Below are 11600 nucleotides of genomic sequence, written 5' to 3'. Positions count from 1 at the left end.
ACGATCGCGAATCTACGGAGCGCGTAGATCTCGGCGACTGACGCGGACACTGTCCTCGCGATAGAGCGGCTCGCACGTCATTGCGGGGCCAGTACGACGATCAGCCATTGCCGTAGGAGACCTCCTCTCGTCGTCCGAGTCCGAGCGAACATCATCTTCGTCGGAGAGAACGGCGTGTGTGTGTGTGTGTGTGATTTTCTCTTCTTCCACGGCGACCGATCCGCGGAAAACGCGCGTTTGCTTTCCCGGCCAAGAGCGCGCTCGTTGTCTCTCGTTGTGAGACCGTCTGTCTCGTCGCCGCTTGCTCGTCGTGCGTGTCGTCCGCCTCCTTCTCGTCGCTTCTCTTTCTATCTGCAAACGAAATTCCCTTCATAGCTCACGCTATCGTCTAAACTGCCTCCGCTATTCGCGCTAGTTTCCGCGCGTATATACGTGTGCGTCGCGTATATATACGCGATCGCGCGTGATCAACGCGCGAGAACGCCCGCGCAGAGATAACGGCGGACTCTATGACGTAGGGGTCATTTCTCCGGGGGGGAAAACCACCGAGAAGAGAGGAACACGCGGAACGCGATGAAAATAATAATCTCGAGTTGAAAAAAAATCATAAATTATATAAAACAAAATTACACACCGATTACAACGACGCAAAGACGGCGCGATACGCGAGATATCGTTCGCTCTCAACAGAGAGCGAGAAGAAAACAAGAAAAACAACAACTCCCGTTTCTGTTTCTCATGTTGCGGAGAAAGAAAAAAAAAACGACTTATTGACAACATCTCTTACAAATCTCTCTGCGACCTATGAAGAAATCGTTTTTTTTTTAACGATGTAGTAATTTTTAGCTTACGAAATTTATTTGTGCTCCGACGCTCTGGCCTGAATTCTCTCAAGCGGAATTACACAATATTGTACATGTTTATGTATATGTTCCTTTATGTATTCCCCGTATTCTCTCTCGCGCATTTGCATGTGAGAACGTTGAGAAGAGATATACTCTTAAGTCTTCTTTTCAATCTCTCCGCTCACACACATAGAGTTTCGTTCTTATTTTTAAAGTAAGAGCTCTACTATTTTCACCCTTTTGAACCCGCACGATGTTGTAAAACCCACTTCGAATTCTAATACGCGACGTATTCATTCGGACGTTTCAACGCAACAAAAACCGTTCGAGTTCCGCGTGATATATGGTTTTTTTTTTTTTCATATGAAACAAATATATTTCGCGCCGAAGCTGTTAGTTGAATACTTTTGAAATTTGTAGAATACAAACGCAAGCTATATGTATATATATATATATACACATATATATAAAATGAACATATATATATATATATATATATATATATAAAAGCATTTCACTTGGCGTGCGTGTAACGTCGATTGATCCTCGGAGCTTCGATCTTCGGATTTATCTTTCGTCGTGCGATTTCTCTCCGCGAATCTCTTGACCGTCGCGCGCGTCTCGATGGAGCACGCGCAAAATGCGCAACGGCGTATGCGCGCGCCGGAAAAACCATGGAAGCGTGCGAGCGCAGATAAAAAATAAACGCGGATGTTGTGATAGCAAGACGTCAGGAGACGACAAATTTCGCGCTTTCCGACAAATTGTTGTATCCGTCGTTTTTTCATTATGTGTTAAATCGTGACTGGTCGGCAAAGTGATTAAGATAGAAAAAAAAAAAAAAAAAAAAATATGAGACTACACCTACCGGACTGCCTTGAACTTATTACTTTTCTATACGCGAGTCAGGGTGCGGTTCTTTAGAAAGTGAAAAATGTCAAACGTTTGCGCAGCGAATATCGGAAAAGAAAACGTGTTGTTGCAACAAATGCGTCTCCGTTACAAACAAGGACGACGATGACGACACGTAATGATTCGCATCTACGTTGTCCGAGATGCGGACTAAGATAAATAAAGACGAATAAAGCGGTAGCATTTCGTCGTTTTTCTCAAGAACATCGTTCACGATCGTTCGGCGCGATTAAAACGAGGCAATTATGTCATTGTCTTGTTTTTCCGTAAACACACAAAGCAATTTTCTCACGCTCATCGTTATTTTTATTTCTCCGTTTGAAAATATCTCTCATACGAGAGATGATTTGAAGTTACCGTTTTACGAGACCGCAAAACATAACACGAAATGACGAATGATCATGCGAGAGTTGTAACACACAGACCCGGGATCATTTAACGACGTGCCCACGTGCTTGTTGATAAATTGATATCGTCACGAAATCGTCGATAGTCGGAGCAATCGAGCGAAGTTGTCCATCATTTCGAATCATTTTTCTCTTTCCGCTGTTTTTTTTTTTTTTTTTTGTTAAAAAAGACAATTTTGATTTCGGTGGAGCAGCTTTGACTGTTTTTTTTTTTTTACCGTCTCAATGGAAAGAACCTATCAGCATTTTTTTTTGTTACGTTTTTGCGGCGTGATCGTGCGTAAACAGCTCGCGGAACTTTTGACGATTTAAAATGCTGACACGCTCGGAAGCTCAGAATTAACACTCGTGCAATCTGACAATGCATTTTTCGCGGAACAAAGCGCCTCGTATTTGTGTAAACTTTGCGTCGAGATTTGTGACGTATTATTGACACACATGTCAAACTTGGTTAATTACATTATATACGAACTGTGTCATAATTCACCGTCGTAATGTTTCACATTATCGCAAAGTAATTTTGCAAAAAGAGAAACGTCAAAGCGTGTGTGATGCTTTTTTTTTTTTTTTGACATTTACACCGGCGAGCTCATCCTCGTCAATAAAACAATTCAACGTTTCTTCTCTAAATTTAATGTTACTTTAATTTTCAAACTTTTTAAATATTATTTTATTAAAAAACTATTTAAAAACATTTATTTATTATTTAAAAAAATTCTTTACAAAGAGAAAGAAAATGTTAAAATAATGCATATATATTTTGTAAATTCTCTAATCAGATAAGTTTATTTTAATTCTAATCGATTTCTCGAGGCGACTTCTATAATTAAAGAACTAATTATTACGACCCGCACTCACACGAGGTTGACCAGCGCCATGACGCTTTTTCTATTTGCCAGCCTATACCCACTGACGTCAGGTAACCCTAGACCTCGGTGGCACATGCGGCTCGCGAAAGAGAGACAGAGAGAGAGAGAAAGAGAGAGAGAGAGAGAGAGAGAGAGGAAGAGAGAGAGAGAGAGAGCGCGCGTGCACACTCGCGCCTCTCATTGTTCATTACAATTACGAGTGACGTCACGGGTGCAAACAATGTCATTCCGCTTCGCACGCCTTCGCATTCTGCTCTCCATCCCTCTCTTTCTTCTTTGAAAGCGCGCGCTCTCACACTCGTCGCGTCGCCGACATATCTGCCGTTCTCTCATATACGCATACCCGCGATGTACACGTTAATCCGCGCGCCCACGCGATTCTTCTTAGATTTTCGCGCCGTTCCCCCCTCCCCCCCCGAGACGAAAAACTTCATTCGCATAAAAGCGACACATCTTCATTCTTTTTCGAGGTTCACAACATTTCGAGCTTTTTCTCTTTGCAATTTTTTTTTCACACAATTTTTGTCGTCACGTGATCTCTCGATTTCGAGCGACGAAAAAAAGTATCTACGATTTCGCGCGTACAGCCGCGATTTTTCTCATTTTTTTTTTACCAATTTAAAATCTTTCTCACACAAAAGATTTACGTCTTTGTTCGCCAAACTTTTGAACGTTTTCTTTGACGTAACAAGAGCGACGATCAAAAACTTTCGCATCAACTCGATGCATACGCAAGTATCTCGCGTTATGTTTCAGTCATGAAGATGCGCGAGGAAAACTGAACGAAACAATAATAAACGTTCCCGACAAAAATTTCTTCTCCGTTTTAAATTCAAAACAAAGAAAAAAAAACGTGAAAAAAAAAATTGTTCTTTTGTTACAAACCCAGAATGAGATGATCGATTCGGCGGAAACAAATCGATTGCGATGCGAATTATGCGAGAATTTGCGATTTCCTATAGCGAAGAATCGAAGAAAGTCCGATGAGGTGCGCGCGTCCGGCGCGACCGTTTCCCCCTTTGCGCGCTGATTGAAATGCGACAGCGCGTAGATGGGACTGATGACGACGATAACGACCAGTGCTCTCTCTTGGGTGGACCACCTCGGTGAACCGCCGCCGCACCACACAGCCACACAGTATAAAAGAGAGACCCGCTTTTCTTCGCGAGCCGATAAATAAACCACCCGCAAGAGCGGCCGAAGGTGCGCGTCACTTGTGTCGCGCGGTAGTTCCGATACAGGCACCGGGGCCCGCTCGGGCAATTCGCGAGATAGCCACGCACGCACACGCACGCACGCACACCACACACGTACGCGCACTTAATACGGGCACTCGGAAGTTCGGTGGAAGCTACGAACACTCTTCAGCGAATCAATCGAATCACTGCACCGCTCGGCATCCGGTCACCTCCGTTCTGCCATCACGACGTGTATATAATAACGCGATATGCGCCTCGAATGAAAGTAATCGTTGTTTTTCATGGTGTTGTTGCTAGTTCCGAGCTGCCACCGCGAGTCCTCATCATCTCCGCGCGCGCAAGACCAAAGCGGGAAGAGAAAGGTGATTCACACAAGACGAGAGAGATCGGCTTCGTCGCGATCCTAGATCTCCCGCAACCCCTTCGACAGATCGGTTTTTTTTCTTATGTTTCTGATGTTTTTTCCTTCCTACTTATGTTTCAGCTGGTCTTTTTGAAATATTTTTTCGTCGTGTTGTTTTTAGATCTATATATCTACTCTTTTCTCTTTTTGCGGGGGATTTTTTTTTTTTGTGCTTTCACTTTGTCGAAAAATCACCAGTAAAATCTGACGTGTGTTGTGTATCTTTGTTTCTCTTTCCCCTAATAAGTAATAAGAGTCACCCGCTGTCTGTACTGTCAAAAGGAGCAAGTAGCCTCCATCGCGAACTGGAACTGAGGCTACCGTGTGGACACAAGGGGTCCGCCGCGTTATCCCGTCCTCGTATCTATCATTTCGAGGCCCCCTCCCCCTCGGATTCCCCCCCTGTGCTGTCCCGCTGATCTGATCGCTCGATCTTCCTCGATCGGACGAGTACAAAGTCTCCTATCGAGAGCCCTCTCTCGCTCTCTCGCGCGGATAAATCCCCCTTCTTGCCCCCTTCCACTTCCCAGCAACGATCCTCCGGGATCCACCGCTCTTCCCCCCTTAGCGGCCGTCCTAACCGAGATGGCCCTCTCGGTAACGCGACACATAGGCTATCTCGACTATTAATATATAAAAGGGGGTTTTCGATCTCACTCTTTCTCTTTCTCTCTCTCTCTTTCTCTCTCTTTGTTTTTTCTCCCGGCACTCGTCATCCAGTATAACTCGCGCGGCCTGAGCGCAACTTGGCGCTCTCTCTCGCCAATAGTTAGATTTCCAGATCGGTCCGAGAACCCTTTATCGTCTTTTTCACACCGATCTCTTTTGCTCTTCGGTTCTCGTTCTTAATTATTCCCGAGATAAGTCAGACTTATCTAAAAGAGAGAGAGAGAGACTGTATCTTTTTGTCTGAAAACTTGGAACGGATATCACTCTCTTGATAAAAGCGAAGAGAATTACATATTTAATTAATTAATTTAATTACACATGACGCATACGTGTAATTATGTTATATTTAATTGCATAATAATATCGTAAAAATATTTAAAAGACTCTTACTTGTGTCTCCTTGTCTCTTGTGAAAAGAAAATCTAAATTAATTTTCGCCAATCTCGTAAGAGAACGAGCGTTTTTTTTTTTCCCCGAAATATGTTTATATCGGAGATTTAAAGCGCTTTACAGAGTGTCGCAAGGGTTTGCGACACTCGTGGTGCGAACGGGGTCGGAAGGAACACCTAGTCGCTCCATTTGAATAAGAGCACTTGGTATCGGGGTAAGATAGTCGGTCCAAGTATCACATCCGCGTGCTCAAATCAGGGCTATAGCGGATGCCTATTGAGGCAGGTCCGCATAGCACGGGATATTATCACACTAAATCTCGCATTTGTGTGCGTTCGAAGCACATCACCGAAGGCGCGGGAAGAAAAAAAACGAAGTGGAAAAATTATCTCGGTATTAAAAAAAAAAAAAAAACCATTGCTGTTTACTTGTTAAACATATCTGATGCACACGTTTTCTCGTTTGTTTGTTTATATTTGCGTGCAATTTCACGCATTATGTTTCACACGGTGTAGAGTATATATACTAGTAGCAAGCATTTATCTCTCTCTCGTTCCCTCTTTTAAACAAAAACTGATTTGATCGGCAAATCTAAAAAAAAAAAAATATCAATCGAAACGTTAACCCATCCAACAATCCTCTCACGATTAATTTTGTAAAGTTAATTTATAGTTAAATTATAAATTTTTTGCAAAAAAAATTGATTGTCAAATCTGAAGAAAGAGTGTCTTTAAATGCGCGGGCGAACAAAAACGCGTGTGTGTGGGAAGCAGGTTCGTAATTTTTGGCACAGGGGGCAGCAGTTCAAACGTACGGACTTGGTTGTCATTGGCAACGGCAAAATGGCGGCGCCCGCAACGGTGCGTCCGCAATGTGCGACACGCGCGGAGCTGTTTTGCATCTCCACTCGCGGCTCTTACGTATGTAATTGAATTTATTTTCAATGTCGAACTCCCCCGGACCGAGCCGCGGAGTTAATGCTCACGTAGATGCGTCATTCAACGACAAGCCGAGCTACGTGAGACGTTTGAATTTCGGACAATCGATCCTCGATCTCGACACTGTGGAGCAATGTCACAATCGCGTCGTTGTGGTGGACGAAAGCGTGACTCGCATACCGTGCACCGTAAAAACGGAATATGTGCGCAAATGGATCGAGACTCACGGTGGGGATACCGAGGACGACGCGATGCGGAAGAACAGCGGAGATGCGTCCCGGTTGTCTCCCGTTCTGGGAACGTTGGCGACTAGCGTCGTCTCCGCGAAGTCACCGATACTCGGTGGCAGCGGCAAACGACGCAAGGGAAAGATCCGTATAAATAGACACGCTACAGTGAAAAAGACGAACAATCAAGATTGTTGGGAGACCGGAGAGCGTTTCGCAATGAATTTTGAATCGGATTGCGAGAATAAAGAGGAGGAGAACAAAACCGAACGGAAAGAGATTCAGCGTACACCGTCTTGTGAGAAAAACGTGGCGACTGATGATGAATTGTCCCCCGTTCTCGGCACGCACCAACATCGCAAGAGGAAGCGAAGAAAATTGCAGCGTGACGATCCAAGCGCAATTCCACAAAGAGAAGCTAACAACAACTGTTGCGTCGTAAGAGATGTATCTGCAATTGACGAGATGAAAGGGAGCGAGAACGCTGGAGTTGCAAGTGAGGTAACAACAAGTCCAATGATCTGTCAGAAATATCAGGGAACATTCACTTCTGCGGAAGAAAGATTGAACTTACAGGACAGTTCGAGCAGCAATACCGACAGACGCAATCCAAACATAGAAGTAAGCCCAAGCGAGAACAGCAGAGATGAAGATGAAGGGTGCAATAAACTTTCGGATTCAAACACCAATAGCAACAACAGTCTCAGTAATTTCATAGAAGACGTTAATACTCAAAAAACTACGCAAGTAATTCAGTCCTCACAACTGACTGCCAATGATCTCGATGAAACTTACTGTTCCAAAGCTGAAATGATGCTGGAAAACACACGTCTGTCCGCACAGATTTCTCAGGTGACGTCGATGAACAGAGCTACACAGAAGACTGGGAGCAAGTTGACTCAAACCGATCACATCAGCAGCATAACTACTCCGTCAAAGAAGTCACCGGACAAAAGCATGTACGCGTATCTTTTGGATTCTGGGAAAAAACGTCAAAAGCCTAAAAAGTAAATTATTCAGATAAAAGTTTTTTTCTTTCTTTTTTTTTAAAAAAAAAGAACGACGTGTAATATGTTGCATTTTTATTTCAGAGGGAGCATGGTTTCAAGGTTGCAGTCTCTGGTCAATGCGCAAGTGTCGGACATTCGCATATGGCGTCATCAAATGAGTAAAAACCAGGACGCTGCCGTGCAGTTCGTCAGCGTGTTTGTGCGTAGTTGCAGAAAACAGTTCGGCAATCAGTTTCTGGACGGTATTCTGCTCGAGGATCGTTTCAATCTTCTGCAAACCAACGAGAAGATCGAGGAAACAAACTCGAACAATACTCAAATCCGATCGAAACAAACCCCGTACAAGAATATAACAATTATGCTAGTCTGTGATATAGTAGGTACGTTGAAAATGATGTCGGAATTTGTGATAAATCTTTATCCACCTTGGACGATCTTAGATAGGAACGATCTTACTCTGGAAGTAACGTACATAAGCATAAGTGACGACAACGTAGTACCTGATGTTGCGAACAGAAGCAATTCACACGAACGCCCGAAACGAATTGTCAAAGAATTCAACTGTCCGTGTATAGAAGAGGAGAGGGAATTGCCGTTTTGTTCGAGAAAGCCTAGTAACGATAAACCCGACGTGATGGAGAAGATATTTGAGTTTTAGTGACATAGATTTTGTATATTTGTAAAATAATATATATATATATAAATTGTATATATATATATATATATATATTTTGTTAGAAGTAATTTTGTATTTTTTAATTTATAACTTATAAGATGTTTAAAATTTTTAATCAGGATTTTGTAATCGTACTCTTATTTTGAAATTATTAAAAGTGTTTTTGTTTTTTAGTTTAACATAATTGTGATGTAATTGCAGCGATATGCAATTTACACATATATGTGATATTATTTTTTATAAGTTTTTGTAAAATAACAGTACAATTCCGATCAAACGTTTACAAATGTATTTACAAATTATATTTGGAATATATTTAGATTATATAAATTGTAAATAAAAAAAAAGCGATTTTATTCGTTGCAGAGAAAATATTTGTATGAATATAATTGTCTAACATTTTGCGAATAGACATTTTTATTACACGCGCGTCTATGTGTTTGTTACTGCGACAATACCATACGAAGACACTTGTCATTGTTTGACTGTTTTTCAGCAGATGGCTCTGAAGTTTGCGTGATCTGTCAGTGTGTTTTCAGTGTTTTTCTCCCAGTTTAATGTCAGTTTTTCTCTCGTCGTTCTCAATTTTGAAATATTTAATTTGTTATCGTCTTTAACATTCTAATACATAACTCACGTCGCCAATCGGTATATTGCTAGTGAACAAACAAGTGAGTATAAAAAGACACGACATTGCAATCTTTTTGTATCTTGGAGAGATAACAGCAAACTACCTGACATTGATCAGATGCGTCGTTGAATTGTCGCGTGACAATTTAACAGAATTTTGGTCTGTTTTCAAACATTGCTTTTTTTCTTCTTGAATCAGTTTTTACGATTTAAAAAACTTACAAAATAGCTTCGATGCGCGTGACATAACCTCTAAAAGAAAACAAATTTGCAACACGTTTGTCAAACGATTTCTACAGGTTTCGAGTCATGTCGATAGCTCAGGATCGTCCCGAATTGTACGAAGAAGTTAAATTGTACAAGAATGCTCGGGAGAGGGAGAAACATGACAATCAAGCGGATCTGTATGCTGTGGTAAATACTCTGCAACATTTGGAAAAGGCCTACATCAGAGACTGTGTTACGCCAAAGGAATACACGGCAGCGTGCAGTAAATTGTTGGTGCAATATAGGGCAGCGTTCAAACAGGTGAGAGAGTATTTCAGAAAAAGAAGAAATTTTGTTTCTTGTTTGCAATAGAACCACCTGTGACAATGTTGAACACAAAGAACAGAGCAATAATAATAATTTTTTTTATCTTGTTACAGGTGCAGAGCGATCAGTTTCCAACAATTGACTCCTTCACCAGAGCGTTCCGATTGGATTGTCCGGCCGCTCTTGAGAGAATCAAGGAAGACAGACCGATCACAATAAAAGACGACAAAGGCAACACTTCCAAGTGCATTGCTGACATTGTTTCGCTGTTCATCACGCTTATGGATAAATTGCGGCTGGAGATCAAAGCTATGGATCAATTGCATCCGGATCTGCGAGATCTCATGGACACCATGAATCGTCTGAGTATATTACCCAGCGATTTCGACGGCAAAGTTAAAGTTGCGGAATGGCTGCAAACTCTGGACAACATGTCCGCTTCGGACGAATTGTCCGAGACTCAAGTCAGACAATTGATATTTGATTTAGAAACGTCCTATAACGCTTTTAACAAGATACTTCATAATTCTTAAGGTTTGCAGTTTTCTGAAGAATTGAGGTAATTTAATTGTGTTTATATAAATTAACTTTCTTTCTCTTTGATGAGAGCAATAAGAGAGCTTGCCGTTTTTATATCACTTTGCAAGTTTTATCCTGTTTCTCGTGCGAGGCTAGCAATTTAACTTCTATGCGTACATTTTTATCAATCGAAATATGTCAATATACGTGTTTATGTCAGCATTTATGCATATATATATATATATGTGTATATATATATATATATAATATAGTATATATATATATATATATATATACTATATATATATGTATATGTACAAACACATGTCAAATCATCAACTAGATAGACTGACTGTTTTATGTTACTTCTTATTTTTTTTTTATGTTACTTCTTTGCAAGCTAAATACATATATTTTTGAATTATCGCGTCGCGCACATTGTTTTATCTTTACACAACTACGTAAGGATAAAAAAATGTCAGTAAAAAGTTTATATTAATAAAAAAAATTTATATCATTACCGTAGTTTTAACATTTGTATGTAACTGATAGAAAAAAATTGATGGAGATATTCCGCAATTATAAGATCACAATCTCGCTGTTTGACGAAGTTTTTATTATTGCCTCTCTCGAATCCTTTGTTTACGTCCTAAGTGACTCGCTTTTAAGAGACAGAGAAAGAGAGAGAGAGAGAGTACTCACGACCCCGACAGAAGAGTCGCATTTTATCCATCTCGCGTCAAGACGCGGTCTTTATCTCTAAGCTGAGTTGCGTTCCGGTGCGCAACAATGACGCAGCGCGCGCGCGCGCGTTCAAAGCCCGATATTTCGTCGGTTCTGTTTGCGGGCGGGATAGTAACGCGGGGGATTAATTTTGTGCGCCGCGCGTCCCTTTGATGTGCCAGAAGCAGACTTTTCCGAGTCGAGTATTTACGCGGGGCACACCCCGGTATGCAAATGAAGAGCGGCGGCGGTGGTGGTGGTCGTGGTGGTGATGGTGGTGGTGGTGATGTGTAGTAGCGGCGGTGATCCTTCGGCTTTCGCTGCCACGTCGGAGTACAATAACGGCGCTGAACTATTGACTAAACTAAACTAAATTAAACTGAGCTAAACTAACAGGCCACGTTGTATCTGCAGTCATGCCAGTCCGCTGGCAATTCGTGTCCGTGTGCGCATTCCGCCCTCTCTCCCTCTTCTCGCGCGCTCTCGCAGAAAGAGAAATTTACATGCAATAGGAATCCCTTGCGGAAATTTATTACTATTCGCGGTGCGGCTAATTGCTTACTTATTTTTGAATGAATAAAAAAACACTGTTCATACAGTAATTTTAATACGCCTTTTAAAAACTGATCATCACTTCGGTCACGTAAGT

At 41.7% G+C, this 11600-nt stretch overlaps 2 protein-coding genes across 4 annotated transcripts in view; both read left to right on the top strand.

The window, feature by feature from the left end:
• Nucleotides 1–10496, top strand: part of LOC109855462 (vacuolar protein sorting-associated protein 28 homolog) — a 33998-nt gene extending 23502 nt beyond the window's left edge. Inside the window, exons 1-3 of one of the 2 annotated variants that reach the window (XM_020429735.1) lie at nucleotides 9051–9216; nucleotides 9475–9703; nucleotides 9823–10494. In XM_020429735.1, coding sequence (XP_020285324.1) covers nucleotides 9485–9703; nucleotides 9823–10242 — 639 coding nt within the window. In that variant the 5' untranslated portion in view covers nucleotides 9051–9216; nucleotides 9475–9484 and the 3' untranslated portion in view covers nucleotides 10243–10494. Of the gene's footprint in view, nucleotides 1–9050; nucleotides 9217–9474; nucleotides 9704–9822 lie in introns of those variants that run through there. The other variant, XM_020429736.1, reaches the window with a different exon arrangement.
• On the top strand, nucleotides 6567–8554 carry LOC109855459. Of its 2 annotated transcripts, XM_020429732.1 has the most exons (3): nucleotides 6567–7866; nucleotides 7951–8249; nucleotides 8310–8554. In XM_020429732.1, exons 1-3 carry the CDS (start codon nucleotides 6638–6640, stop codon nucleotides 8525–8527), a joined length of 1746 nt encoding a protein of 581 aa, XP_020285321.1. In that variant the 5' UTR covers nucleotides 6567–6637; the 3' UTR covers nucleotides 8528–8554. The 2 variants fall into 2 exon arrangements, with proteins under 2 accessions (XP_020285321.1, XP_020285319.1); XM_020429730.1 differs by having other exon boundaries at nucleotides 7951–8554.
• Nucleotides 10497–11600: the final 1104 nt, after the last annotated feature.

Source organism: Pseudomyrmex gracilis, unplaced genomic scaffold (genome assembly GCF_002006095.1).
Source record: "Pseudomyrmex gracilis isolate BER0280 unplaced genomic scaffold, ASM200609v1 scaffold_90, whole genome shotgun sequence".
Classification (NCBI taxonomy): domain Eukaryota; kingdom Metazoa; phylum Arthropoda; class Insecta; order Hymenoptera; family Formicidae; genus Pseudomyrmex; species Pseudomyrmex gracilis.
Note: the sequence above shows the minus strand (reverse complement) of the source record. Positions and strands in the feature narration are given on the sequence as shown.

Coding starts and splice junctions, on each gene's coding strand:
- LOC109855459 (XM_020429730.1), top strand. CDS start 6,638: ATGTCGAACTCCCCCGGACCGAGCCGCGGAGTTAATGCTCACGTAGAT. Junction 7,867..7,950: donor AAACGTCAAAAGCCTAAAAA/GTAAATTATTCA, acceptor TTTTTATTTCAG/AGGGAGCATGGTTTCAAGGT.